Here is a 26,775-nt window from a genome sequence, read left to right as displayed (position 1 = left end):
TTTATTACAATAATAATTTTACTCTTTTGTGCTATGACTATTTGATTTGAGGCTCATCAAACTACCATAAACTTTTGAATTTGTTTTTATGTTGTTTGATTCAGAGAAATAATTTTTATTCTGGAACAGTATGGTTTTATTTTTAATGATGTATGTGCATTTCAGTCTATTGTGTGGTTCTTTAGATTCGGATATAGTGAACTGTGTAAAGTATTTCAGACAAAATTGATAATGTATGGAAATAAACAGCAGATGAAGCATGACACATGTCATGTGATGTATTTTAACTGTTGATTGCAAGCTGATGTTTTGATAAGTTGAAAGCAAATTACAATAGTGGTTTGGTTTCTAAATAGGTGCCATGTACAAGTAATGCTTGTTTGATTGAACAAAGTTTTGCAGGGTTCAGATAGTACCCATGTGTTTGCTCTTTGACACTTAATAAATTATGATAAAAGCCTGTTATCTTACTAAAATGTATTATACTTTTTAGTACTAAATTAATTTACAGATTAATGCTCTTCTACAACCTTTGTCTCATATCAGTGTAGAATTTAAAATACATTCTCTTGCCTTGGTTTGTTTCATTTTGCTGTCGTCGTGATCATTGTTCCCTTATTTCATGGAATAAGTTTACAGGCAACTTTTTTCTGTGACTAATGCAGTACAGTCTCTTTCTGTTAGCCAAATAAAATTGTTGGTGTGAATAACATATCAAAATATTACATCATATAAATGATTTAGCAAACCAGCTGATCAAAATATTTTATTGCAAAACAAAAACTGTGATCAGAATGCCAGAAGCAGACTCAATGTCAGATTTATACTCACGCATTTAGACATGAGCTGAAGAGTGTAAAAATGCACAAACTGTAAAAATGCTGACTCATTGTGAGATTTATTCTCATGCTTTTAGGCATGGGCAGAAGAGTGTAAAAAAGCACAAAGTTTCAAATACATTTAAAACTTTGATTTGTGTTTGAAACATAAAATGTAGAAGTCAAATGAAAAGAAATTAAGACATAAGAAAATGATTCTTCTCCCACTACTACTACTACTACTACTACTACTACTACTACCACCTCTACCACTACCACTACCACCAACACCAACACCACCACCACCACCACCACCACCACCACCACCACCACCATATGAAGAAGGGTTTGTGTGTACACGTAATTGTAAAATTAAAGACTTGAGGTAGATGACTGGTGAATCACTTGTGGTGAAGACAGATAAAGATCATTAAGTGCCCAGAAACATCACCAAACAGAATTATGAACAAATATAAACTATAAAAATAAAAGGGTATGTGGGAATATGAAGTTAAGGCAAGTGAAAAGATTAAGTGGTCAAGTAATAAGTATTCTAAAGCTAGAGTAGAACTTGTTGGACTGACACTGTAAAGAAAGTGCTCAAAACTTTTGTTGTTTAATTTTTTGATGTTGTGAGCTATACTTTATTCATTCTTCAAAATTAATTTCTTCATTTCATTTCAGTGGTTACAGTTATGCAAATGAAAGGCTTATTGCAGGGTCAGAAAAACAGTGTGTGTATTGCAGTGTTACTCTACAGTATTGAACCTTATTCTGAACAGTAGGTGTTGCTAAGAATGGCACTTGTGGAGAGTATCATCTTGACAGATCGAGTGGCTAGTGGTAGCTAGATAGTTATTTTGTTTCTAAAAGGCCCAAGAAATAGGTTTGTATTATTTTTCAGGCAAGTCCAAAAAATATATTGGTCTTGTTAGTGTTGTGATTTGTGAGGGAGAAAGGATAATTGGAGGTCATTCCTTCTGTGAAGGTTTTTAACTTTGGGCCGTACCAGTTACTAATGCAGAAATTTTATTGTATGCAGATTGATATCAACAAAGTGATTTATTGAATCCAAGAATTCGGTAATGGTCAAAGATGTTAGTTGGGGAAGGGCTTAAGTAATCCTCAAACCATCCTTATACTTCTGTGTATGTACTTCACAAGCTGTAGCACAGTACATGGTGTAACACTATTACTATCTATCAATACTAACCCCTGACTGAGAGTGATGGGAAAATGGCTGTCTATATGTCCTGGCACACATTCTAATTTCTTATCGTTTGATGGTCCCAACATGTGATATGTTTGATGGGAGCAGCTTCTTTTCTTCTTTCTTAATGTCTGGTGAGAACGATGACACATTTCTTCCAAATATTTCCATTTAATATCCCTGTCCATCTCCCTTACATTTTTGTGTGGTGTATACTGACTGAATCTACTCAGAGTATGTTTGCTTGTGTGTATTTGGTCAGGGCTCAAAGTTTTGTTGGTTTGATGTAGAATTGAGTGCACCAGTGCATTTTTTGTAGTTGAAGGATGGCTTGCACTTTCCCAGAAAGTTTCCAAATTCTCTTACCCAAATGCTGTACTGATGTCATGTACACACAGTTGTTTAAGGAATGTGAAAAGTTTCACAAATGTTTCATCAGTCTTGTAATCAGATACTATAACACCTTTTGTTGTGTTGTGAACACTTTGTTGCATTTCTTTACATTTAAAGAGACCTGCCATTCAATACAAGTGAAAATACTGTGTTACATCATTTTTTATTTTCTCACCTTTTGTCCAGTAATAGTACCTTCCTGTACACAAATGCATTGTAAACAAACCAATTGAGAGTGCTACTGATCTTATCTGATGTTATTTTTGCTTATATTGAATATTTGCCATCCATTATAGCATTCTTTGAGCAACTTCCGTATTTATGAATATACTATTGTGATTTGTGTCTTGAGTATTAGTCACAGATATTTGATTTGTTTGCAGTTCTGGGTTGCAACTAAGAAGTCTCTGAATATTCTAATGATGAGACTGGTCAAAAGTTCAAAAATAAATAATTAATTTCAGATGAAGGGTTTTGTAGTGAGAGACTTAACGTATTTTGAAGGTTGACATTTTAATAATGGGGTAAGCAGAAGGAACTTGGATTCTGCAAGCAAGTTTTTTGTGTCAAAGTCAGACATTGCAACAAATGAAATTACAGTACTTGACAGAAAATGCATTCAGTGAATTGGATATACTCAGCTATTGTATCTGAATTGGCTTTTATAGATTAAGAGAAAGCCCATGATCTTTTGAAATTATAAATCCTCACTGAATGTTGTGATGATGGTGGAGTGTTTCATATGGGTGCAAAGGGGTGGGAGGACTAGGGAAAGTACAGAGCAATGTAAAGTATTTCAAGGAGTGCAGACAGAATGATTGCTTAAATGCCTCTGTGTGTGCTGTAATTAATCTTATCTTGTATTGATGGTCTTGAAGAGAATGGTATGTGGGGCTAGGTTCCTTACTTGATTGTGGTGCTTGGAACTTTGTATGTTGAATTTTGCAGGATACGTGGTGTTTATCTACAAGTATCTTCCTGTTTGGGTTTTTGTCATTTCTGTGATGCTTTCACATGAGGCAAACATGCCTGTCTTAATTAGTGCTGCCTTTCTTTGCATATGTTTGGTAATGCAAGAGTTACATAAGCAGTATTCTTTGTAGCATTTTCCCAGTATTTTACAAGTAAACTGAAGTGTTCCATATTCATTGATTGTCCCTGTATGATCATTCCACTTATTATCCCCACAAATTGTTACACCCAGGTATTTGCATTGACTGGTTTCAATTGTGATTCAGTGGTACTGTAGTCTTGTTTTGCATTTATGAACACGTTAAGTAAGTTCCCAGTCTTTAACAACTTTGAAATCTTATCAAAGTCTGATTAGATATTTGTACAGATTTTTCTACACTGCTTTTAATTATAGTCAGCTGCATCATCTGCAAAAATTCTGAGGTTAGTATTAATATTCTCTGCCAGGGCATTAATATTCAGTTTGAACAGCAACAGCCACACATTTCCCTTGTTCTCTCCATAAGTTACTTCTACATCTATCTATGATAACATGTTGCATGCTGTGAGTAGTGCAGTTGTGGGTAATTGTTGTGTCAGTAACAAATGTAGAAGACAAAATTCAACAGTGTTCATGTTATGTTTTGCTGTATTAATAAAGGTGCTTTTTGAATAGAACAAATCAAGTGTGGCCTGCTGTTAATATCATATGATTACTCTATCGTGGTATCCATGAATTAGATGATTCCTCAAAATTCCACTTCAGAGTCTCTTGTAGCACTCTTGAGCATACTACAGTCTTGTTAAAGAAGGCATATCCTTAGATTTTGACTTGTCACGCCCTCTTCAGTGAAACCTGAAGTGATGATTAATAAAGAAAATGCAGCATAACCTCTAATAATCATCACATTTGTAAGTTAGTAGGAAGTTTCAGATAAGATCCAGAACTGAAAAATAATTTCTGAAGTTACTGCACTGAGAGGTAAAAGTAAATAAAAAATTCATGATACTCAAGTAATGGATGAATTCTAGCATAAATTTCTTTGTTACTATATCTTATCAGTGTTGCTTGATGGCTGAAATGTGTTTACATCCTGATTGAATCATACCAGTTGAAAAAATTTACTCTGAGTTCTTGATTGGTTAGCTGACTATTTAAATGCATAACACAATTGCAGCATTCACCACAGTGGATTTCTGAGGAAAAACTGGACAAATGCCTTATCGCAAAGCAATAAACTAGGTGGACACTGTATTAAGTGTGTGTGTGTGGGGGGGGGGGGGAGGGGGGGGGGTTTCCTACCATTTAATCCAAGATAAAATTTGAAAATATTTATTGTATCCACTTTAAACAGTTGCAAGCCAGGCTGAAATGTCAGCTATTTTGATGAACTCTTGTTGGGTGGTCAGCCAAGTGGTGGCATTGCCTTGTTGCGACATTCATCAATGGAATATGTCGATAAAGCCGGCAATCGCATTTGTCAACTATGCTACCAAAAGGATGGGTTACTACTGATCATAAAGGGACACCTTGAGCTGCAGGCATACACAAAGACAAGACTGTTGCACATTCAGCTGTCAGACAAAGCCTTCTTCAGAAAAGAAAATATGCACACATTCAAACGTGCAGGCACACCTTGTGCACACATGGCTGCTATCTCCTGTGAGAATGCAACTGTGTTGCTTGCGTCAAGTGTAAGCAACAATCCAGAGTGAGACAGAGAAGGGGAAGTGATAGGAGTCAGTGCTGCTTGACGGAGTGTTCAGTGTCTAGGTGCAGAACAAGGGTCCAAGTCGCAGTGCTGGGAGGTGGGTTGGGGGGGGGGGGGGGGGCAGCAGTAAAGGAGAGGAACAGAGAAGGGAACAGATTGTTGGCTATGTTGATAGAGACCGAGCACAGTTATGGTGAGGGGATCTGAATTAGGAGAGGGTGATAGAACATAGGAGGTGGAAACTGTTGGGTGGAGGCTGTGAGGAGAGTAAGTTACCATAGGTTGAGGCTGGGGTGATTTTGGGAGTGAAGAATAGTTTGTAAGGATATCTCCCAACTGTGTGGTTCAGAAATGCTGGTGGTAGAGAGTAGGATCCAAATGACCTAGGTTGTGAAGCAGCCATTGAAATCTAGCAAGTTATGTTCGGTTGCATGTTATGACACTGGACTGTCGACTTTGCTTTTGGCCACAGTTTAGCCGTGGTCCATTCATCCAAGTGGACATCTGGTTGGTAGTCATATCAATATAAAAAGCTGTGCAGTGATTGCAGCAGAGCTGGTATAAGACATGGCTGCTTTCACTGATGACCCGGTATCTGATGGGGTAGGATAAGCCTGTGATAGGACTGGAATAGTAAGTGCTGGGTGGGTGGATTGGCTAGGTCTTGCACCTGGGTCTTTCACAGGGATACTTGGGATTGAGAGTGGCGTAGTTCAGACTAGAATGTTGTGGAGGTTGGTTGGGCAATGGAACACCACTTTAGAAGGGGTGGGAAGTTGGTGGAAGGATTGGGGATGTGTGGGGATATGATGCAGGAAATCTGTTTGCGGACTAGGTCTGGAGGATCGTGCCCGGGAGGGATCTTTTTTGTGTGGAAGGGATGGCAGCTGCCAAAATGTGGGTACTGTTGGTGGTTGGTGGGTTTAATGCGAACAGGTGCAGATGGAGCCATCAGAGAGGAGGAGGTTACGTCCAGGAAAGTGGCACGTTGAAGATAGCATAGAGATAGTCCTCTTTCTCTCAAAATGTATATATTTTCCAGGAAATGAGTTGGGTCTCATTGTGTCATAGTCTTTTTCTTATATGAATTAAGAAATGACTTTTGCTTAACATTGTATAGCAGTAAGATACATTATCAAAAGGTAAAACCAGATAGATTGGAGCTTGTGTAGAGACTTATCAGCAGTCATTCTTCCCATATACTGCCTGTGGAACTATCAGAAGTGAGGGGATTGATAATGGAACATGATGTGCATTTTGCCACATATTCAGGTGTAAATGTAGAGTTAGCCTACTCAATTTTATTTTCTCAGTTTTTATTTTTATTGTTTTTAAAAACATGTGATCCACATCCGAAAATCGAGTTTCCATAGCAGTGTTGCTGGTGGTAATGTTGTACAATCACCATTATGATGGTCACATAATCAGCTCTGGCATTTTGGCTTTGCATCTTGAAGGCCACATTTCAGTGAGAATACAGTGTTCACAACAAAAATTTTCTAGCAAGATATCTGACAGTGTGCACAAATTTTTAAAAATGTTTTTGCACGTGCACCATGAATTGCCATTTCAGATCAACTCATCTGCCATCTTTCCACAATAGATGTACCTGATACTGATTGCCCACCTGATTACAAAGCATGCAGGTTGTGGAAGGGACGAATTGCCAGGCTTCTAATATCCAGCTATTGTCATGATGCTTCTTTTTCGTTATTTCATAGTTGCTAGTTTAAACATTGTTACCTGTTACTGTGACTGTCCAAAGCTTGTGTGTGTGTGTGTGTGTGTGTGTGTGTGTGTGTGTGTGTGTGTGTGTGCGCGCGCGCGCGCACGTGCGCGCCTATTTCTGGTAACACTAGAAGAAAAATCAATCATTTTGCAGTTCCTGATATTCTTCTTATCCTGAAAGTTTTGTTCTTATAATACATTACTTATTTTGAAGCAAAATAGCATGTAATATCGTTTAGTTTTCCCTTGCTCTGTATATGTTATTTTGTTATGTAGTGTTCAGCTATTTTCATACATGTGCTCCAGGAGACCAAGCTGTTGTATGTATAATATGTGAACAAGTCAAATGTGAGATTCAGAGCATTGATATATATTCTAGAAAAATGATAATTTCTTACAGTTCATTTTCCATCCACAAAATCTGATGTCACATATTGTGAATTTGGATAGAATGGACTGACTCAGTATCTGTCAGTGAAACAATGACTGTGGTACCCGTGTGTGTATTGCTTATTTTGTGTACTAGAGGTATGACTTACTGGTGACCTATTACCATGTACTAAATTAATGCTGTATATAATATAACTATAACTCTGATTGTACCAATTCTGTCACTTAAATAGTGTAGTCTTGCCTCACAGCTCACAGAAGGCAAGTGCCCCCCCCCCCCCCCCCCCCCCCCCCCCTCCACGTAGTTGTGTATTGTTATTTCTACGACATAAGTACTGAATTTATGGTCCTTCAGAGGTCAAACTCTTCACATGGCAAAAATTATGATCTTTTGAAGTTATTATGTTCATTATTCAAAAGCTTTAATCAAAATGCATTGCAGTCTCAGCTGAAGACAAATTGTAAATAATATTTTAGGGAGCAGTGTCGTCAGATAAATTAATATCCGTCAGCCACACTGGAAATTTATAGAAATGCTCTGAGGTTTATATATATTATTATTGCCTCTTTGAAAAATCTGTTACACACACACACACACACACACACACACACACACACACAAGACAATGCTGTTTTGTCTTCACGTGTCTCACTTATTTGTAATGTCTTTATTTACTGACACTCATAGGCAGGATGGACATATAAGTAGAAGGAATTGCAGGGTTTACTGAAGTTGTTTGTTATCTTTTATTTTTTTTCTACCACTGCATGTCCTGCCATCTCAGAAGACCCCAATTGCTGAGTGGAGTACTATTCAGTTCAAGTCGTCATTTGCACCTCTCTCTCTCTCTCTCTCTCTCTCTCTCTCTCTCTCTCTCTCTCTCTCTCTCTGTATGTGTGTGTGTGTGTGTGTGTGTGTGTGCGTGTGTGTGTGTGTGTGTAGGGGTGTTGGGGGGGGGGGGGGGGCATTCACGTGAGAGAGAAAATAAATTACAGGAAAACATTTTGACACGTATCTGGATGAATCCAATACCTGCATGAAACATCATAATACTAGGATTTAAGTGCATGAAGGTAACCTGATGCATTACAAGTGACCTTCAGCTCTCTGTGAAACATATTTACCAGCAAATGTGTTACTGCAATTTTGAAATTTTCTATAGTTACAGACCTCATTCTAGGTGAGCTACATACTACTGTACTCATCAGAATTCTGCCAATTGGATATACTGTAAGATAGTTACCATCTTTCATGAGATGTTTTCATTCAGATAATTGTAACATTTTTGCACATGTGAAGTGAGAGATGTTAATATTCAAAGCATTTTACTGTGATATTTTTTACCACAAAGCTTTTGGTGATGTAGTTATCACTTTGCATTTCATGAGGACCCATTGCTAAGATTATTTACTAGATCACAAACAACTGTTATTCATGTTCCAGTGGTGGCCGAAAATTTTCTTTGTTAAAATTTGACCAACAGGGAGAGGAGGGGTATCTATACACAGTATCGGGTAGCCAAATTGTGCATCAACAACTTAGAGTTGAAGATGTGAGAGAGAATTGGTGCTCGTCTCTATTACAGATGTACGTGGTGAACTTGATAGTTCACATTAATTTTTTCAGTAGTTCTAACAAGTATTGTAGTACAGTGTTTCTGCCTCTTGATGTCTTTCACTCGATACTCATCCCTAATGAGAACACTACACAGCACAAGAAACCATGTAATCATTCACATGATACTGTTATACTTCTGATGCATCATTTACATATCAGTGGAAGGCAGTGACAAACCACCTTCCTTCAGATATGGCCTGTTCCAGCACTGACCTCGGGAGATGTTAGTAGTGAAAGTCTTCTTTCAGATGAATGCAAAGTAAGTGATCACTGCAGGATTTTTGTGATCTTCTTCTGTTGCAGTGATTAAATTGGATGCATATGATTCTTTTCCAGTTCAGTAATTGTCTCAAACCGGGTTCTCATCAGCAGACATAACCCTTTCAGTTGTTCTGCATTCTTGGTGTAGAATGTTATTCTCTCCTTCTGCTGAGTTTGCTAATCACTGGTCTGTGTATAACTTTCACTCCTCTGAAAGCAACTGTGGTCCTTGATGACATGTACTGATATTATTTTGAAGTCAATGACAGTTATCTCTGTCAACTACCAGATTTTTTATGATATTTTCTGAGATTAAAATCTTATTTTTAAGCTGTTGAAGAAAACTTTAATCTATCTTGTACAAATCCTAATGTTTCTATATAACTACTGCTCTCTACATTCATATGAACCTGCTTACTATATTTGAGCTTTGATATTTCAATAACAGATTTACATGCTTCAGGATATGTCCTATAAGTGTATCCTTATCATTACAGCAGTGGCAGTGGCAGTTTTTAATCCCATTTAGTTATCTTGCTGCTGCAATTTTCTAGTAGCATCGATGTTTGGAGACTCTGACAATGCCATTTTGTCTCCACCCTGTTTTGGGAGCCCAACAGAAACACTTGTGATTGTCCTCTTATTAATTTCAAATTCTTCAAATTGTGTAATGCTGACACTTCCAGAATTATGTGTTATACTTAGACTCAATTGGTTAAGACTATTTTGTTATCTTTAAGGATTTCAGATATTTTTTCACATTTGCTTTCGGAGGTCAGAATTGGTTATTCATTGCATTGCAATGAAAAAGTGCCAAGTTGCAATTCCAAAGCTCAATCTTAGGTTTTGTACCTGTCACTTATCACTGCTTTCACCTCTGGCAATGTTTGTTAATGTGAAAAATGTCAAGTTACTCTGTAGTTTGGAATCGACATTAAATTGTAGGTTCCACTATAGCTGGCTTGGTAGGTCATATCAAAGATTGGAGGAAGCCTAAAGCAAACCACATCCAACAGGACAATGTCTATTAAAGCACTGTGGTGTTCAAAACAGTCTTTGGATTGATGACATCGCAGTAAGAGGTGAATGAGGAAACAAAAACACTGTGTGTTTTTTGCAGCCATAAGGTTCATACTTCATTGATCATGATTTTTCTTACTAACAATCATCCAAAGTTTGGACATTTTAGCTACTTAGCAGAAAGGAAACAAAAAAACAAAAATACACCAATGATTATTACAACACAAGTAGTATTTGTTGTTGCTTAATTGCAACAAAACACGGACACACATTTTCTAAAACAGAACTTTTGCAAAAGCGAAATTTTGATATCACGTTGATGTCAAACGTATTAAATCCTTAGGACTGAAGAAAGGTGAAGGGCATTTTTGGAAGTATAAATTGTGCAGAAAGTGAGTATTCCTGTTTTTTGTAAACACAAAATAATCACTGTCTGCTTTATTTAAGTCTGTCATAATGTATCATATTTTGGTCATTTCTGTGTATTCTCAAAAAATATTCTTAGCCCAGCAAAAGATGGTCAGAATGACCAACGATGTGAGTTTGTGAAATTTATGGAGGCCAATATTTGAATCTCAGGTTCTCTGTCATTGTTCCACTCATATGTCCTCGTGGGATTTGTAATTAATAAAATGAACTGCAGCATTTCTTTAGAAACCCATAATTTGCACTTGGATAACAATTCCTTAACAACTGTAAAACAGATTTTTGCTATTCCATATTCAGTAGGAATCCAGCAAATGTGAGAAATGTGAATAGCAAACCTATAATTTTCAAATCTAAGTGAAAGGTTTTCTTGTGGCACATTCCTTCTGTTCTGTGCAAATGTTCCTCATATGAGCATAGAGCCTTTCACTGTTATGTTTTACTTTTCTAGATAAAATGTCGTAGCTTTTCTTGTATTTGTGTTTATTAATTTTCTTATGGTTTCTTTATCAGTAAGTGGTGACTAGTTCCATGACTGAGTATGTTTGACTCATATGGTCCCATGGAACTGAGAAAATGATAACAACAACAACAACATTGAAGCAGTATCATTCTTATAAAATGCTGCTTTGATTGTGAACAATTCCATGGATAATTATGCTCTCTGGTATTGTCTCCTATTCTGCCTATGCTTATTATAAGTACATACAGTATAAGTTATTTTCTGTGGTTCACAAAATGCTACAGATGTGAGCTTGATTTATTGCCAAACTAAACAGAACATTTGTCAGACATCAAATATCATTTGTTTTAAAGGTAAAAATATGGCGATTCTAGTATGAAAGTAATAAATAAAAATTATAATCAAGCAGTTACTCGCCTGCACATAAATGACGAGAGACCCTGGGCACACACAAAGTACCAAAATTTTACACTAGTTTTCAAACATTCACTCTTCTTCTATTTGTAGTAAACTTGTTCTTAGCCGTATAATTATATCTGCAGCCACCTAGTGAGTATATAAGGCTGTATCATCTTCACTTGAGTGGCTGTCCATCATCAATTATCCTTTAATAATTAAAAAAATCTATTTCCAATAAACTGAATAAATTATAGGTGTGCTTCAGAGCCACAGATTTTGAAGAAAACAGTTTCTCTCAGTGATGATGTACTATTAAGATAGCCTGTCCATATTCCAACTGTGAGATTAAAAGTCATTTTGTTTGTGGTATATAATGCTCAAAACCATGCAGGATAAACCCAGGATTGCAAAGTGCACTTGTTCTGAACTTGACTGCTGTTTAGCACAATACAACAATTGGTTTAATATATTTATTAGAGAAATACATGTTGCAGATGTGTGATTATATGGATCGAAGAATTTCTGGTTTTTATCATAAAAGTTTCATCATTTTTTTCTCTTTTTGTGATTTTTAGGTGAATAATAATATATGATTGCAATGACTTCATTTCTGTAGTGTTGCATTTTGGTCTGCACCCCCAATAAATATTTTTCAATACATTTTCAAAGACTGTTTGATAATTTCTTTCTCAGCAGTAACGCTATTTAAATTGTTAATAATTCATACATTAGGTTGTCCTAAATGTTTCACAGGAATGTAGCTTGATAAAATGTTATAAAGTTTCAAGCCAACTCAGTACTTCCCTCTGTCCTGTGCACAATGAATAAGTTGTTTTTGACAACAACCATCTTCCACATAACTAAATCACTGAAGACAGGTTATCAGTGTGGACAGTGTCAGATGCAGTTGGCAGAGGACACTTTGTAACTCAGCAGAAGGAGTCAAGATGGTAGCATTAATTTCCTACTACTGTGTTGTAATAAATAGCACATTAGGGTATTTTCTCCAGATATATGAGCTGAAACTGCTGTTCGGAATCACTCAGAAAATTCAAGAAAAGTTAAGCACCATTAAATACAACTTAGGTAGCAGGCTGCCAGATGTGCGTGGCATTCATTGCAAATGTGGCAAAAATTTATGTAGGACAGACAGTCTGTCCACTAGCCAAATTATTTGCTAAAACAATTGTCATATGAAACAAAAACAGCTAGAAAAGTTGGTCGTATCAGAACTTTGTGTAGATGAAGGATGACAGAATAATATCAGAGGTAACGAGATTCTTGGTCCAGGTCACATATTAGGATTCTGCTATAAAAGACATAGACAAGATTTGATTCCAATAGAATAATTTCAACAAAGGACAGAGATACACACTAAGTAGGCCATGGGGATGAGCTTTTGAAACTGATAGGAAACATAGGAAAACTTTGACAGTTACAGTTCAATTGGAATGGCTCTTCATGCCTGTTGATGTCATGACACCCATGGTGTAACAGCTTGTGGTGGCCTGCTGAACTCGCCTTTCTGCATGTGCATCAGTTTGCCCCATCTCTAGAATTTTCTGGATACAGTTGACTCGTGTATAAAGCAGACCACTTGCCTGTCATAGCAATCAGAAGTTTTAACTTTAGAGGACAATGGTGGTGACAGCTGTTGAAAACTTTATCTGCTGTCTGTTCAGTTTGCTTTAAGTTATTCAGAGTCTGTAGCTTAATCCTGTAACCTCACAAAACAATAAATCACAGATTCAACCGATGTGTAGCAATAGGTTTTTCCTACAAATTTTAGAAATTTAGTGAGTTAAAATGATTTAATATTTCTTCACTTTGTACCATAAGTGATTTCTGAGAAAGTGAAAGGACTTTCTGTCATGTATTAATTCACAATAATGCAAAAACACAAATTTTTGATTCTGCCATGTACTTAATTTCTAAAAATAAAACTTTATCAAATGTAGGTATCAAGAATTTTCTTATAATATGGATAATACTGTACAAGGCATCATGAATTTCTACATTTTGTGTACAAAGCTTGCACCAAGTGTATTTCACAATGTATTTTTCTTAGTAATGTAGTGTATTTTATTTCTGCTGTCTGATGATGCAAAGAAAGCATTTGTTGAGGAATAACATATCATGACACTGACTGCACATATGCTCAGAAATTCACATCAGTGTGAAAATACTATTTGTAATATGGTACCATAATTCTTATATTCTGTGACATCAGCAGAGAAATATGGCTTGAGAAAACCATACCACTATAATGCATTTGTCCAAGAGGATGATTAAAGTATCCTGTTTTTCCCGCACTTCTGTAATTGATTTTACATAAAATTATAAGAACAGGGTTTAGCAATTGAGAATTTTTCATATATGGTTATTACAATCATCTGAAGCTTTCTATTAAGAAAATTTAAGCCTCTTAAGAATCACAACCAACTTATTTAAAAGAATAATACTGTATTAATATTGTTTGTTTTAATATATAAGATTTTTTAATTGTGTTGGATCATAAACAAGCAAATGTCATATAACTGAAGAAAATAACAGTTTCAGTCTGTAGTGCTCTTTATGTTTTTAAATTATGTACAACTGTAGCACACGTTGGTATTGATTTGTGTACTAGTGATATTGTGATGGAATGAAAATCATCTGTATCTTCAAGTTTTTCAAATGCAACAAAATTACCTTTTCTGAATGATTTTGCAACACCAATGGAAAACAGAAGGTTATTGTTTGTATATTTCTGGAGAGAATGCCATTAAACAAATTTAACAGTAATTTAATTGTTAGAGATGATGTTTGTTACATGTTAGTTTCCACTGAGATGCAGTCTCCAAAAAGAATTACAGAGTATGAAGAACTTTGCTTTGAATTGTGCATATAGTCCAGCTTCCATTGTTCCTCCAAATTAGCTGTATGTAATAATGTTAATAGTTTGGACTCTTTTTCCGACATAGTAGATATACTAAATATTTGAGCTCTCAAACATCTCCCTCGCTCCACTCTACAGTTTATTTGATCCTCCTCTACTCTTTTGCTTTTATGTTTGTACATATGGCTCAGATTACTATGTTGTGCAAAAGATTTAAAGTAAATACATTAAAGCTAGAAGTCACATTCAAAACAACTGCTATTGGTGTGAACTGTATTTCAATTTAATTGTGCATCTCCTCTGCTATTATTGTGCTCTAATTCATTATTATACAATTACTCTAACATGGATGGATGTAAATTTCATTTGAGCCTCTTGTTTGTTAAATTAATTTCAATTTGTAGAGATGGTATTCTGATTATTAAAGTCATCATTTGGACACAATGTGTGTTTCTGTATATATATGTAACTGTTTCATAAAATTTCATACTCCCTCCTTTGACTTTCAGTTAAGTATAGTACACAATAAGGTATACAACGAAACTAAAACTCCCAAAATCACCATTTTCTGCCTCACTTTCATTTGTTTAAACTTTTTATTACAGTAATTATATAAAGCTCCTTATCATTTCCTATTAATGCACCCTTTCATCCCTTTCATCTATTTATAAATTGAGATATCTCTACACTTTGCTAAAATGCACTATATGTAATAAGGACAGAACTATTTACATGTGCTGCCTTACCTTTCACAAAAACTTGACTACTTAATTTTCCCGTAGTTTTTTAGTGTTGTTGGTAAGTATACAATGCTACTTTGTGGCTCTAAGGGTAAGTGTCAGACAACAAATCCAAAAGCTTTATGGCTAGGTTCTGGTCAGTCCCAGGATTCAGGATTTTTTTCTGATACTTCTAACACTGCCACATTTGACAGTGCTTTGTTTGTAAGAAAGATCTCAAGTTGCAATGTACTACCAGTGTCAATACTAATCTAAAAAAATAGTGAATATATATAAATTTGGAAATAAAATTTTTGTTTTTCTTTGTTGTTAGACATTGGCAAGAAATAGTTTTTGTGAATGGTAGGCCACATTCTTTCACATTTAAGATGAACTTTTTATATATTTGTGTTTCTTATACACTCTGTACTCTTCTGCTGTACAGGTTTGGCAGTGATAACAGATTTCCTGAACCTGCCTCTACCCGAGAAGTTCACCATCGCATTGAACCATTACATACTGTGCCAGCAAACATAACACGATTCAGTGCGCAAGCAAATTACCGCCGCTATGATCGCTATCCAGATGTGGCTCCCCCAGGCACTGAGACAGAATTGCCAACATTGGTCTCATTTGACAAGCCCCAACAGAGGTATGACCGTGGCTATGAAAGACAGCCTGGTTATGATAATCGGCAACCACCTGAAGAATTCTTAACACCACCTGGTGTGGACCATCGTCAGCCGGAACCTATGAACTACATTGGTTCTACACGAGATAGAGACACTACGGGTAATAGGGAAAGAGAGGTTATTCCTCCAGGTGTGCGTGAGCGAGATGTTTTACCTGTGACACGTGATATAAATAATACAGTCACACGTGAGAGAGAAATACCAGGAACAAATGTAAGAAACAGGGACCGTGATTTTGCTGTAAGAGATAGAGACTGGGATGTACGAAAAAGGGATAATGAAGTTCCAGTTGTCAGGGATAGCATACGTACAGTTCGTGAGCAGGATGTCAATGATAGAACTCGGGACAAGGACAGAGACAATAACGATAGGGAGAGAGTCCATGACAGGGATTATTACGAAGCAGATCATCATCGTTTCTACGAGTATAAATCCTTTGCATACAATTCACCTGACACCAAGAAGCGAAGGCAGTCATCTTCACCTCTTAGGCACGGGGGTAGTAGGGAAAGGTATTCAAGTGGTGAAAGACATCACAAACATGGTAGGAATGGTAGCCATGGTAACAGACGAAGAAATATGCAGCGTGATGGAGGAAAGGAAAATCACCATTCATCACAACAACCTCTTTCAGCTTTAGATGTTACTCGTGAGAGGGAAAAAGATCGTGAGAAGGATCAACGGGAAAGAGTTCTTGTGGAAGTTAGGAAGGAACCGTCAGTGGAACAAGAAAGAGTGGAAAAAGAGAGAGTGGAAAAAGAGAGAATTGAAAGAGAGAGAGTGGAAAAAGATAGGGTGGAAAAAGATAGAGCTGAAAAAAGTAGAATTGAAAAAGATAGAATTAGAAAAGAGGATAAAACTAAAAGAGAAGAAGACAAAGACAAGGAGAAGAAAAGTAAGGAAAAGAAAAAGAAAAAGAAAGAGAAAGACGGTGATGGTGATAGGAAGAAGAAAAAGAAACAGAAGGAAAAACGAGATATTCGGAAGGAAGGAATTGAAGGTGGAAAGGGACAACAAAAGGTAAAATATGTAACTGAAAGACCAATCAAAGTTGTTCACAAACCAGAACATGAAATTCAAGAAAATTCAGAACTATCGGAATCCCACACTCCCGAAAAACCATGTCCTGTATTGCTTTCGAAACCACAACCAGTAGAAGAAAAATCAAAACCTCTTCCCATTAGTACTGTGATCACAGATAAGGCAAAAGGAGTATTGCTTAGGTCCTTTGATGCGCCTGCATCATCCACCATTATTGATGGACTATATGCTGATATTGATGATGCTAGAATTGATGATGCTGTTGTGGCTAGATATGGCAAAGTCATTCCAAATGTAAAAGTACTTTCAGAAGCAGTAGAAACTAGCACTGAAGTTGCAGAGGCATGTGAAGTTACAGAAAATGAAGCAAATGAGGTACAAACTGGAGAGAATGTGAAAGATGATGACAGTGATGCAATAAAGAAAGAAGAAACGGAATCCGAATCTAAAGCAATGTCATCCTTAGATACGGATCAAACAACTGAGACAAGACCTAATGTAATGCTGGCTCCACTGCCAGAACCTTCGAAGTGGGAGCTTGATGAGGAAATTCCCAGTCAAACATATGAAGATAAAAGTGGTGATGAAAGAATTAGCAATTCTGCATCTTCTGAAAAATCAGGAAAAATAGTTACATCTGAAGTTCTAAAACGTGCTGAGAATGCAATTTTTCAGAAAGCAATTAATGCTATTCGTCCCATTGAACCAATGAAGAAATTACCTGCTGAAAGAAAGGTTTATGCTGCCACAGATAAAGATAAAAGAATTTCAGGAGATACAGCTATCTCAGAATTAATTGATGATAAGAGAAAGTTAATGGAAAAAGATGCACGTGAAGCAAGAAAAACAGCCAATTCTATACAGATTACAATACCCATTGCAGGTCATACAGAACGGTCTGTGGAAGTCTCTCCTGTGCAGTCAGTAGCAAATATTAGTAAGAGTAAAACTAAGTTAGACAGATCTAAATTTGCTTCTACAAGTTCATGGGGTGAGGGAAATGAAAACACTTCACCACAAAGGATATCTGCAAAAGAGCGTCTGGGAGCAAGAGTTGATTCAGAAATTACCAAAAGCAAGGAAGATGGACGAGATAAAGAAAGGCACGATGTGCTTCAACAGGGCAGCTACAGTGATAAAGATGACAGACGACGGAAACTCTTAAGAAACAGGAGTAGGAGCGACAGCAGGGAAAAAGAAAGAATATCAAAACATACCAGTAGAAAGGGGCTCAAGAGTGCCGTAGAGCGAAGACGCACTATTTCCAGATCACGATCTAGGACGCCTCATATGAAAATGCAACCTATTGATCGTGGGAGAGAACTCAAGGATATGTCTCGTTACCCAGATATTTTAGACAGGAGATATGAGGTTCCTGTGGACCTACGAGATCGTAAACATTCTGATACAATTGATTTACGGAGAAAATATGGTGATGTAGACTCCAGAAGCAGAAGGGAGAGAGAAACTCGGGAACTACGATATGTGGACAATGATAGGGAAAGACGATATGTGGAGTCTACAAAAAGAACAGATACTCGAGAACAGCGAGACAGACGAAATGTGACACCTGAGAAAAGGAGAGAGCGAAGTTTGAGCAGGGAAAAAAGAAGTGAAAAATTCAAGCAGAGGGAGGAAAGGGAGAAAGAAAAATCTGTGGAAGGTGGTAAAGCAAAACACAAGACAAAGAGGAAGAGTAAGACACGAAGATCTGGAAGTGAAAGTAGGAATAGAAAGAAGTCTGTGTTTGATAGGGAGTTAAAACGAAGCAAAAAGAGAGAGAAGAAACATAAAAAAGAGAAAGTAAAGAAACACAAACAGAAAGTGGAGAAAGAGGAGAAGAAGGATGAAGATGAAAGTATTGTGGATAAAGAACCTCTGAGAGAAACAGATCCACTGGCATCAAAAGATTTCAAAGCTAATCCATCTAACGAAAGTGAAATGCAACAAGAAGAAGAAAATTTGAAAACAACCAGTAACACAAACAATTCCAAAACTGACACAGTTAGTGAGGTGACAAAAGATAAAGCACGTAAAGGTCTCAGGAGAAACCCAAGACTTGCCAGTGACCGCAAAAAATCAACTTTGGATGAAGCCAATTTTGAACCTGACTATGATGCCTCTTCATCTGCTGAAAGTGATGCGGATGAAACAGTTGAAATGGAAAAACGAGGTGAAACAGATAGAAAGTCAGCTTCATCAACAACGAAAGCAGAATCACCACCAAAGAAACGAGAGAGATCTGGTAGTATTGAAGATCAGTCTACTGGTTCTGAGAAGAAAAGACAGAAGGCAGAAAAGGATTTTACTGATGAAACAAAGAAGAATGTTAAACCAACTAGCTCAAAATCTAATAAGAAAAGAGGACGTTCAGTCAGCAGTTCCAGAGATGAGACCTCAGATGAAGATAGTTCTGATGAGAGTTCCAGTTCTGTTACTTCTAGTAGCTCTGAGGAAGAATCATCAGATGATTCCTCATTCAAACGACAAAGAAAAAAGAAATCACACCGTAGACGCCATAGGCGCTCAAAGAAATCATCACGCCATGCAGAAACGAGTAGTGAAAGTGAGTCAGAATCAGAGTCCGATGATGGTTCTAGTAGTGAGTCAGATGGTGGTAGGAGCAGAAAGACTCAAGGAAGAAGTAAAAGAAGACATCATCGCAACAAAGCTAAAACTTCAAAAAAGAAGAGGAAATCAAAACATCGATAAAGAACAACTTCTTGAAGTGTGTAGATAGTGTAAGTATGTGATATTGTCATAAGAAAAATGTGCACTTTAAGACAGTATGTTTATGTAGACTAAAGTCTTAAGTATGCATGGAGTGCAAGAAGTGAAATGTGTTTGTTAATCCACTGTAGTAAAATTATTGGAATTTGCTCAGTATGTGAGCAATTTAGTGATACAGAATGTGTCTCCAGCTGTTAGAAACAGTGATACATTCGTGGCTGGTATTCATTTCCTACAATGAGGTACATTGTATATATGAAGAAAAGAGACAGAAAATATATTTCCTTTGCTTACATTAAATATGTGTTATCATTTTGTATAGCACCATAATTATAAATAATTAATGTATATGATGTGCTCAGAAATTCTGGGGATACGTTAGAGGCAAATAGAGATCGTTATTTTGTTTAAACCACTGCTTTCTATGGAACTGATAAGATTTGTATATAACTTACTTAAAGTACAAGATTTGAAGTAAGAAGTGGAACTTTAATGATTTTGAACAATTCTAGCTTAGTGTGCCTCGCTCATTTGTATTTATCTGTCAGTCTCATACTTTTTTTTAACATACAGTTGTATTTTTTTCTTAATCTTTTTACTGCCACGGTGATTTTAAGAGTCATGCCTGTCCATTCACATATACCAATAATAATATATAACTGCATCTCAGATTTTCATCAAGTTACATTATTTGTAGTAGTTTTCAGACTACACCTCCCGTTTTTCATTGTGTCCGTAGTGGCTGTGCAAAGCCAATACTCTGACACTTCACAAATGCTGAATGACTGTAGTTATTTTTATACACATATATATGCATTTTCCCATTTGCTTTAATGTTTTCATGTAGCTCAGGTCTTGCAAATACTGAAAAAATATGTATGGTTTTGTATTTTTGTATGTAAAATGAGAAGACTGAACACAGAAAGTGGTTAGGTACACAAAAGGACATAAAATCAACACAGGATATGTACATTGCCAAAATTTATGTTCTTCAATAAACTGTAAGTTTGTCAGTATATATAAATATTGTGTTTTCGATTTTATCATTCACATGTATGTTTAAATATTTACACTGAAATAATATTTTGGCTGTGTTAAAGAAGAATGTAAAATTATTTGCTTATTTCCCACTGTGTGATCTTCCATAAATGAGTGCAGATTGTGCAAACATGTATTCAGTTTTTTAACTGGAAAAAATATTTTTTTTCTATACATTGGATAGAATGGAGCACTGAAACAGGTGAAAATATACCTAAATTAGAAATATCTTCCTCGCTATTCAGTACACGTGCAGTGGATCACTGGCTAGTGAAATTTATGGCACCCCTCATCCTCACAAATGGGTCCCTCTCAGCTTGGTCTCTGAATGACATGCGCCTCCTTCCCAATTTTCCCTGACTTGACAAAATATGCAGGTGTCCCAGGAGGAACGAAGAACAGTTCAGGATATGACTGGAATGATCACTTGAAGCAAAAAAAAGTCTAGTAAACATGGGCTCTAAAACACAAATCTTAAGAGCTATGAGTACTTCATTTTCGATACTGTGAACACACTACTTCTACTGTATGCTCTTTGCTTTCCGTATTTTGGGCAGAGGTAGTATTTACCAAAACAAGAAAAATTTGTCAATTAAACATGGGCTCTAAAATGCATGCCTTAAGAGTTATGAGCACTTGTTCAGCAGAAGAGATGAATTTCACAATAGTGAAGATGAACTAGCGCTCATTGCTCTTAAGATAAGCACTTTAGAGCCCATGTGTAGAGGACACTTTTTGCCTTGTTTTTTTTTTCCATATGACCATTGCAGAAGTAGTTTTTTTACAGTATTAGAGATGAAGTAGTAGCCAAACTTTTAAGGTATACATTTTAGAGCCCATGTTTACCACACATTTTTGCTTCACATCGTCAGTCTGTCATATACCTGACTATTGACCATTCCTCCTGGGATATTATGTATATATACTGTGCCCCTGCTAAGAGTTGTCAGGAGCATTTTCTCTGGTATTTCAGCAGATATTTGCAATTTTGTTTTTGCAATGTGTAGCTGGGAATTCTACTTGCCCATTCGATAGAGTGGTCCCAGATTAGTCTAGTGCAATATCTGTTTTATTTATACGTGTTAACAGGGGCAGTAAAACATGAGTAATGACAAGAACTCCAGCAGTGAGAGCAATGCCCTTGTCTTTACTGATGGCTACCACCTAGGAACAGTGCTGCTGGAGTGTTGCTTATTTTTCCTGTTTTACTGCCCATGTTAATACATATCCATAAAACAAATATTGCACTAGACTAATTTGTGAACCCTCTTTCCAATAAGTCCACAAAATTGTGCTTTAAAAGTTATTTTGTGTGTAATGGGAAACAAACACAGGCTTTCTGTTGACACTGGGCATTGTGTGCTAGACATGATAATACAATATTTGCTTGGACTGACTCTGGCTACACATCACAAAAATGAAATTACAAATATCTGCCAAAACTTCAGAGAAAATGTGCCTGACAATTCTCAGCATGGATTGTATATAGATGGTCTATTCCAAAAGTCCCCAGAATGATTCTTGTTAGTTGGCAACACTGGCTGGCAGGGAGGAGTTTTGGGCAGAGAAGTTGGGGGGGGGATTTAAGCTTCAAAATGAGACCAGTGGCAATCACTTACAGACCATTATCGAGGCAGGCTCACACTCCGCACAGAGATATCTACTGCATTCTCATCGAGCAAAACCTAGACCAGTTTTTGGAGCAGCGTTATGCAATCAAGTTCTGTGTGAAACTGGAGAAAAACTGTTCAGAGATGCTTGAAATGTTTTGGAAAGCCTACAGTGATGGGACAATGAAACAAAGCCAAATTTTCATGTGGGACAAGAGTTTCTGGGAAGGTCGGCCGTATATCAACAATGAACACTCAGCGACACCCGCCGACATCACAAATGGTTGAATCTGTGCATAAAGTGCATCAAGTTGTGAACAAGAACGGATGATTAAATGTTCAGATGATTGCAGAGGAGTGTGGAATACCCAAAACAATCAATCACTGCATTTTAACTGAGGATCTTCAAATGAGGAAACTCTGTGTGGAAATGGTGCCAAAAGTCATGATGAGTTAGATGAAGGAACAGCATTTGTTGAAGTGCGAGCTATTGCATGAGCACTACTAAATGGACCCAGAATTTTTGGACAGTGTGATCACAGGGTATGAGACATAGATTTCTGAGTAAAATCCTGAAACAAAGCAACAGAGGAATGAATGGCACACCAAAGAGTCTCCTCGTTTGAAAAAAGCAAGGATGAGCAAATTGCAAATCAAGGTGACGCTAATTATATTTTTTGACAGAAAAGGTGCAGTTCACAGTGAATTTCTGCCACTAGGACAAACAGTCAACAAGGAGTGCCCAAACAGTTGCACAACAAGGTTCGACGCGTCCGAAAAGAAATTCGCGACACTTGGACCGTGCACCGTGACAATACATCAAGTAACACTGTGCTCATTGTCTCTGAGGTGTTGGCCAAAATGGGTGTGGCAACACTGCCCCAGTCACTTTACAGCCACACTCTAGCCCAACAGACTTCTTTCTGTTCCCAAGGATCAAAGGAATTCTGAAAGAAACTCAGCATGGTATGCTGGAGGTGGTAAAAACAGCTTCAGTGACAACGCATGATGACTTTCAAGGGGCCTTCAATGATTAGGTGAAACATGAGCAACAGTGCATCGAAACAGGAGGAGAATACTTTGTAAAGTTCTGAAAATATTGTAAACAGATACTGAATAAATGATTTTAAAAAAACTTCATTCTGGGAACTTTTGGGACAGATCTTGTATATGGGGTGGTCAGGGATAGCCAGAATAGATTGTAACGGTGTTGCAGGGTAGGTTGTGCTGAGAAATAATTGTTAAGAAAAAAATTCAATACATTGCACCATTTCTGAATTAATTGGCATTGAAGTTAGCCAATCAGGCCTTCGTGCACACAAATTCAACCAAACCATCATAAATTGTTTCACCAAATGGGTTCCTTGTTTGGTTTCATAAAACTAAAAAAGAGACCAGTTCAAAAATTGGACAGGGAATGGTAATTAGATTGAACCTGAGCAAAAGACTGAGCAGTCTTAAGCTTGTAATCTACACTATGAGAACAACAGACACTGTATCTGGTGGGCCACTTGAATGTGCATGTGCAAGGGCCTGATGGGTTATCTTCAATACTAATTAACTCTGAAATTGTGCAGTGTATCAAATTTTTTTCTAAAAAATTATTTCTCAGCACGACCTACCCTGCAACACCCTTTAAAACTTTTCAGACTGTTTCTGACAACCCTGTATATTGCATGCTGGGCTTCTTAGGCAGTGCTGTTTTATTGTCAAACAGTGTCTTTCTTCAATAAATATATAAATAAAGGTGATAGAGAAGTCTTTCTTATGATCTTATTGAATGCACTGTAAACTGAGCAGATCAGAATTATGTCAAACTTCCCTCACACACACACACACACACACACACACACACACACAAGAACCAGTTTGAAAGGGAAACTTAAGTCACTGGAAAAATTAAAAAACCTGTTCAATGTGAACATGAACATTAATATTAACCAACATATACATCAATAATATGTTGTATTCAAGTTTTTAATTATAGGAGTTGCTAATAAGGATTTCTGTCACCTTGTGTATAAATATCTGTGAATTTCCAGTTTCGTACATGAATGCTAGGAACCCATTGAAAGACTTTTGCAACAGAAAACAAACCTCCACCAGCACCCACACGGCAGTATTTAGTCTGTATGAAAATTATTTTTGTTTTGAGTAATATGCATGTGAAGTTCCTCATTTTGTATTTAATCTTTCTGCTTGATTTTCAGCATCCTTCTGTAATACAACAAAAACACTTTATGTCCCTTCTTTTCCAGTTTTTCCAAGGTACATGATTTACTTCCATACGGTGGTGTACTCCAGACGAACATTGTCTGAATTTCTTGCTTACCTTAAGGCTTATGTTTGATACTAGTACATATCTTTTTATGAGAAATGATCTCTACGTTTATACGAGTCCACTTCTTATACCCAACTTGTTTTGTCCGCCAAGTGCTATTTTGCTTCAAAGGTGACAGAATTCTTACATTTCATATACTACTTGATCCCAAATTGTAATGCTACTCCTTCATACTTTCAACTTTCTTTGATTTTTTCTGAATCTATACTCTGAATTCAGTTGACTGTTTATCCCATAAAACAGATTCTGTAATTCTTTCTCACTTTCAGAGATGACAGCAGTGTCTTCAGCAAATCAGTATCATTTCATCCTGGATTTCAATCCCAGTAGTAAACTTTTATTTTGTTTTTTTATGTGATTCTACAATATACAGACATTGGAAAATCCAAGATGGAATGTAACAATATTATGAGAAGGAAAGTTGCTGCTCACCATATAGCGGAGATGCTGAGTTGCAGATAGGCACAACAAAAAGATTTTCACACTTAAAGCTTTTGGCCAATGGCCTTTGTCAACAATAGACACACGCGCACACACACGACTGCCGTCTCAGGCAACTGAAACCACACTGTGAGCAGGTTAGTTTTATTCAGGATTCCAGTATAGCATATTATTCCCCACCTTTTTGGCTACAAAACTATTTTTTCAATGTAATCTCCATTCAATGTGACGGCCTTATGCCACCTAACTAGGAGGGTCTGTATGCCTGCATGGTACCATGGTACCACTCTTCTGGTCGATATTGGAGCCAACACCTTGTTACATTGATAACCTCCCCATCATCCATCTAGTGTTTTCCATGGAGTGCATCCTTCATTGGGCCAAACAGATGGAAGTCAGAAGTTGTGGGATCCGGGCTGTAGGTGGATGATGATGATGAACAGTGAAGTTTTATGACCATAGACCTGTTTTCCAGAGGGTAACACAATACACTTTAGAGTTGATGGTTGTACTATGAGGGAGGATATCAAACATAACAACCCCTTCAGAGTTCCAGAAGATCACCGCCATTACTTTACCGGCTGAAGACGCAGCTTTGAACTTTTTCTTCAGAGAGGTGGTGTGGTACCACTCCATGGATTGCCGTTTTGATTCTGGTTCGAAGTGATGAAGCCATGTTTCATTGCCTGTGACAATGTTTGACAAGAAATTATTGAAATCAGCCTTGTAATGTGCAAGCAGTTTTGCAGAAGTGGTTCTTTGTTACTCTTTCATGAAACTATAGGAGCTGAAGCGGGAATATTCCAAGATGTCCAACAACAAATTCCACAATTTTTCAACCAAAACTGGCCAAGAAAAAAATGTGTTGCATTACATTCAACGCTCCCTGTATGTGTTAGCGTCCTTGATCAGTACTCATGTATCATTGGCAAATATTACAATTTTTGAAGATTCTTGCAATTTGTCTGGTAAATCAATGAGGTGGATGGGGGGACACCAAGCACCAAACTTCATAGTGCAGCATACTTATGGTCTTCACTCTGAATTTAGTTTTGTATCTGCTAGTTAATTTTATCTTCTTGTTTTTGGTTGTTAGGATATGACTCTGGCAATGGGGACGTCTTTAATGCCATATCATTGTAGTTTCTCTGTTACAATTTATTAAATCTCTGTCAATTTATAAATTAAAAGAAAGTGTTTTCAAATTGTAATTAACATGAGATAAAAATAGAAAACCCCTATCTATCATGTGACACCAGGCATATACATGAAGAAAGATGGCTAAAATTCATTTATATGCTGAGCATATTTTCTTTTTATTGTCATGGTAAACACAAGTAATGTTCAGTGCAAAAAAACTACTACTTTCGAAAAGGTTCTTCTCTACAGTTAATAATCCGCTTGTGTGACTATTTGTGCATGGCAAAAAAGTACAGAGTATATGTGTGGCAAAACGTGATATAATTCACTCACCTTATAAGGAACAGAAACAAATATAAATCACTATGTTTATTTTAATGACATGAATGTAATAGAGGGAAACATTCCACGTGGAAAATATCTAAAAACAAAGATGCTGTAACTTACCAAATGAAAGCATTGGTACATTGATAGAGACGATAAAAAACACACAAACACACACACACAAATTTCAAGCTTTCGCAACCCAAGGTTGCTTCATCAGGGAAGAGGGAAGGAGAGGGAAAGACGAAAGGATGTGGGATTTAAGGGAGAGGGTAAGGAGTCATTCCAATCCCGGGAGCAGAAAGACTTACCTTAGGGGGAAAATGTCTGCCTGTGTCTGTATATGTGCGGATGGATATCTGTGTGTGTGCGAGTGTATACCTGTCCTTTTTTCCCCCCTAAGGTAAGTCTTTCCGCTCCCGGGATTGGAAT

General features: G+C 36.9%; 1 protein-coding gene across 3 annotated transcripts in view; it reads left to right on the top strand.

Moving 5' to 3' along the window:
• Nucleotides 1-20,551, top strand: part of LOC124775813 (E3 ubiquitin-protein ligase RBBP6) — a 421,473-nt gene extending 400,922 nt beyond the window's left edge. For all 3 annotated transcript variants that reach the window (XM_047250645.1, XM_047250646.1, XM_047250643.1), the window contains one exon: nucleotides 15,432-20,551. In XM_047250645.1, coding sequence (XP_047106601.1) covers nucleotides 15,432-19,431 — 4,000 coding nt within the window. In that variant the 3' untranslated portion in view covers nucleotides 19,432-20,551. The remainder of the gene's footprint in view (nucleotides 1-15,431) is intronic.
• The last annotated feature ends 6,224 nt before the right edge of the window (nucleotides 20,552-26,775 follow it).

Source organism: Schistocerca piceifrons, chromosome 2 (assembly GCF_021461385.2).
Source record: "Schistocerca piceifrons isolate TAMUIC-IGC-003096 chromosome 2, iqSchPice1.1, whole genome shotgun sequence".
Classification (NCBI taxonomy): domain Eukaryota; kingdom Metazoa; phylum Arthropoda; class Insecta; order Orthoptera; family Acrididae; genus Schistocerca; species Schistocerca piceifrons.
This window is presented reverse-complemented; position numbering and strand designations above follow the sequence as displayed.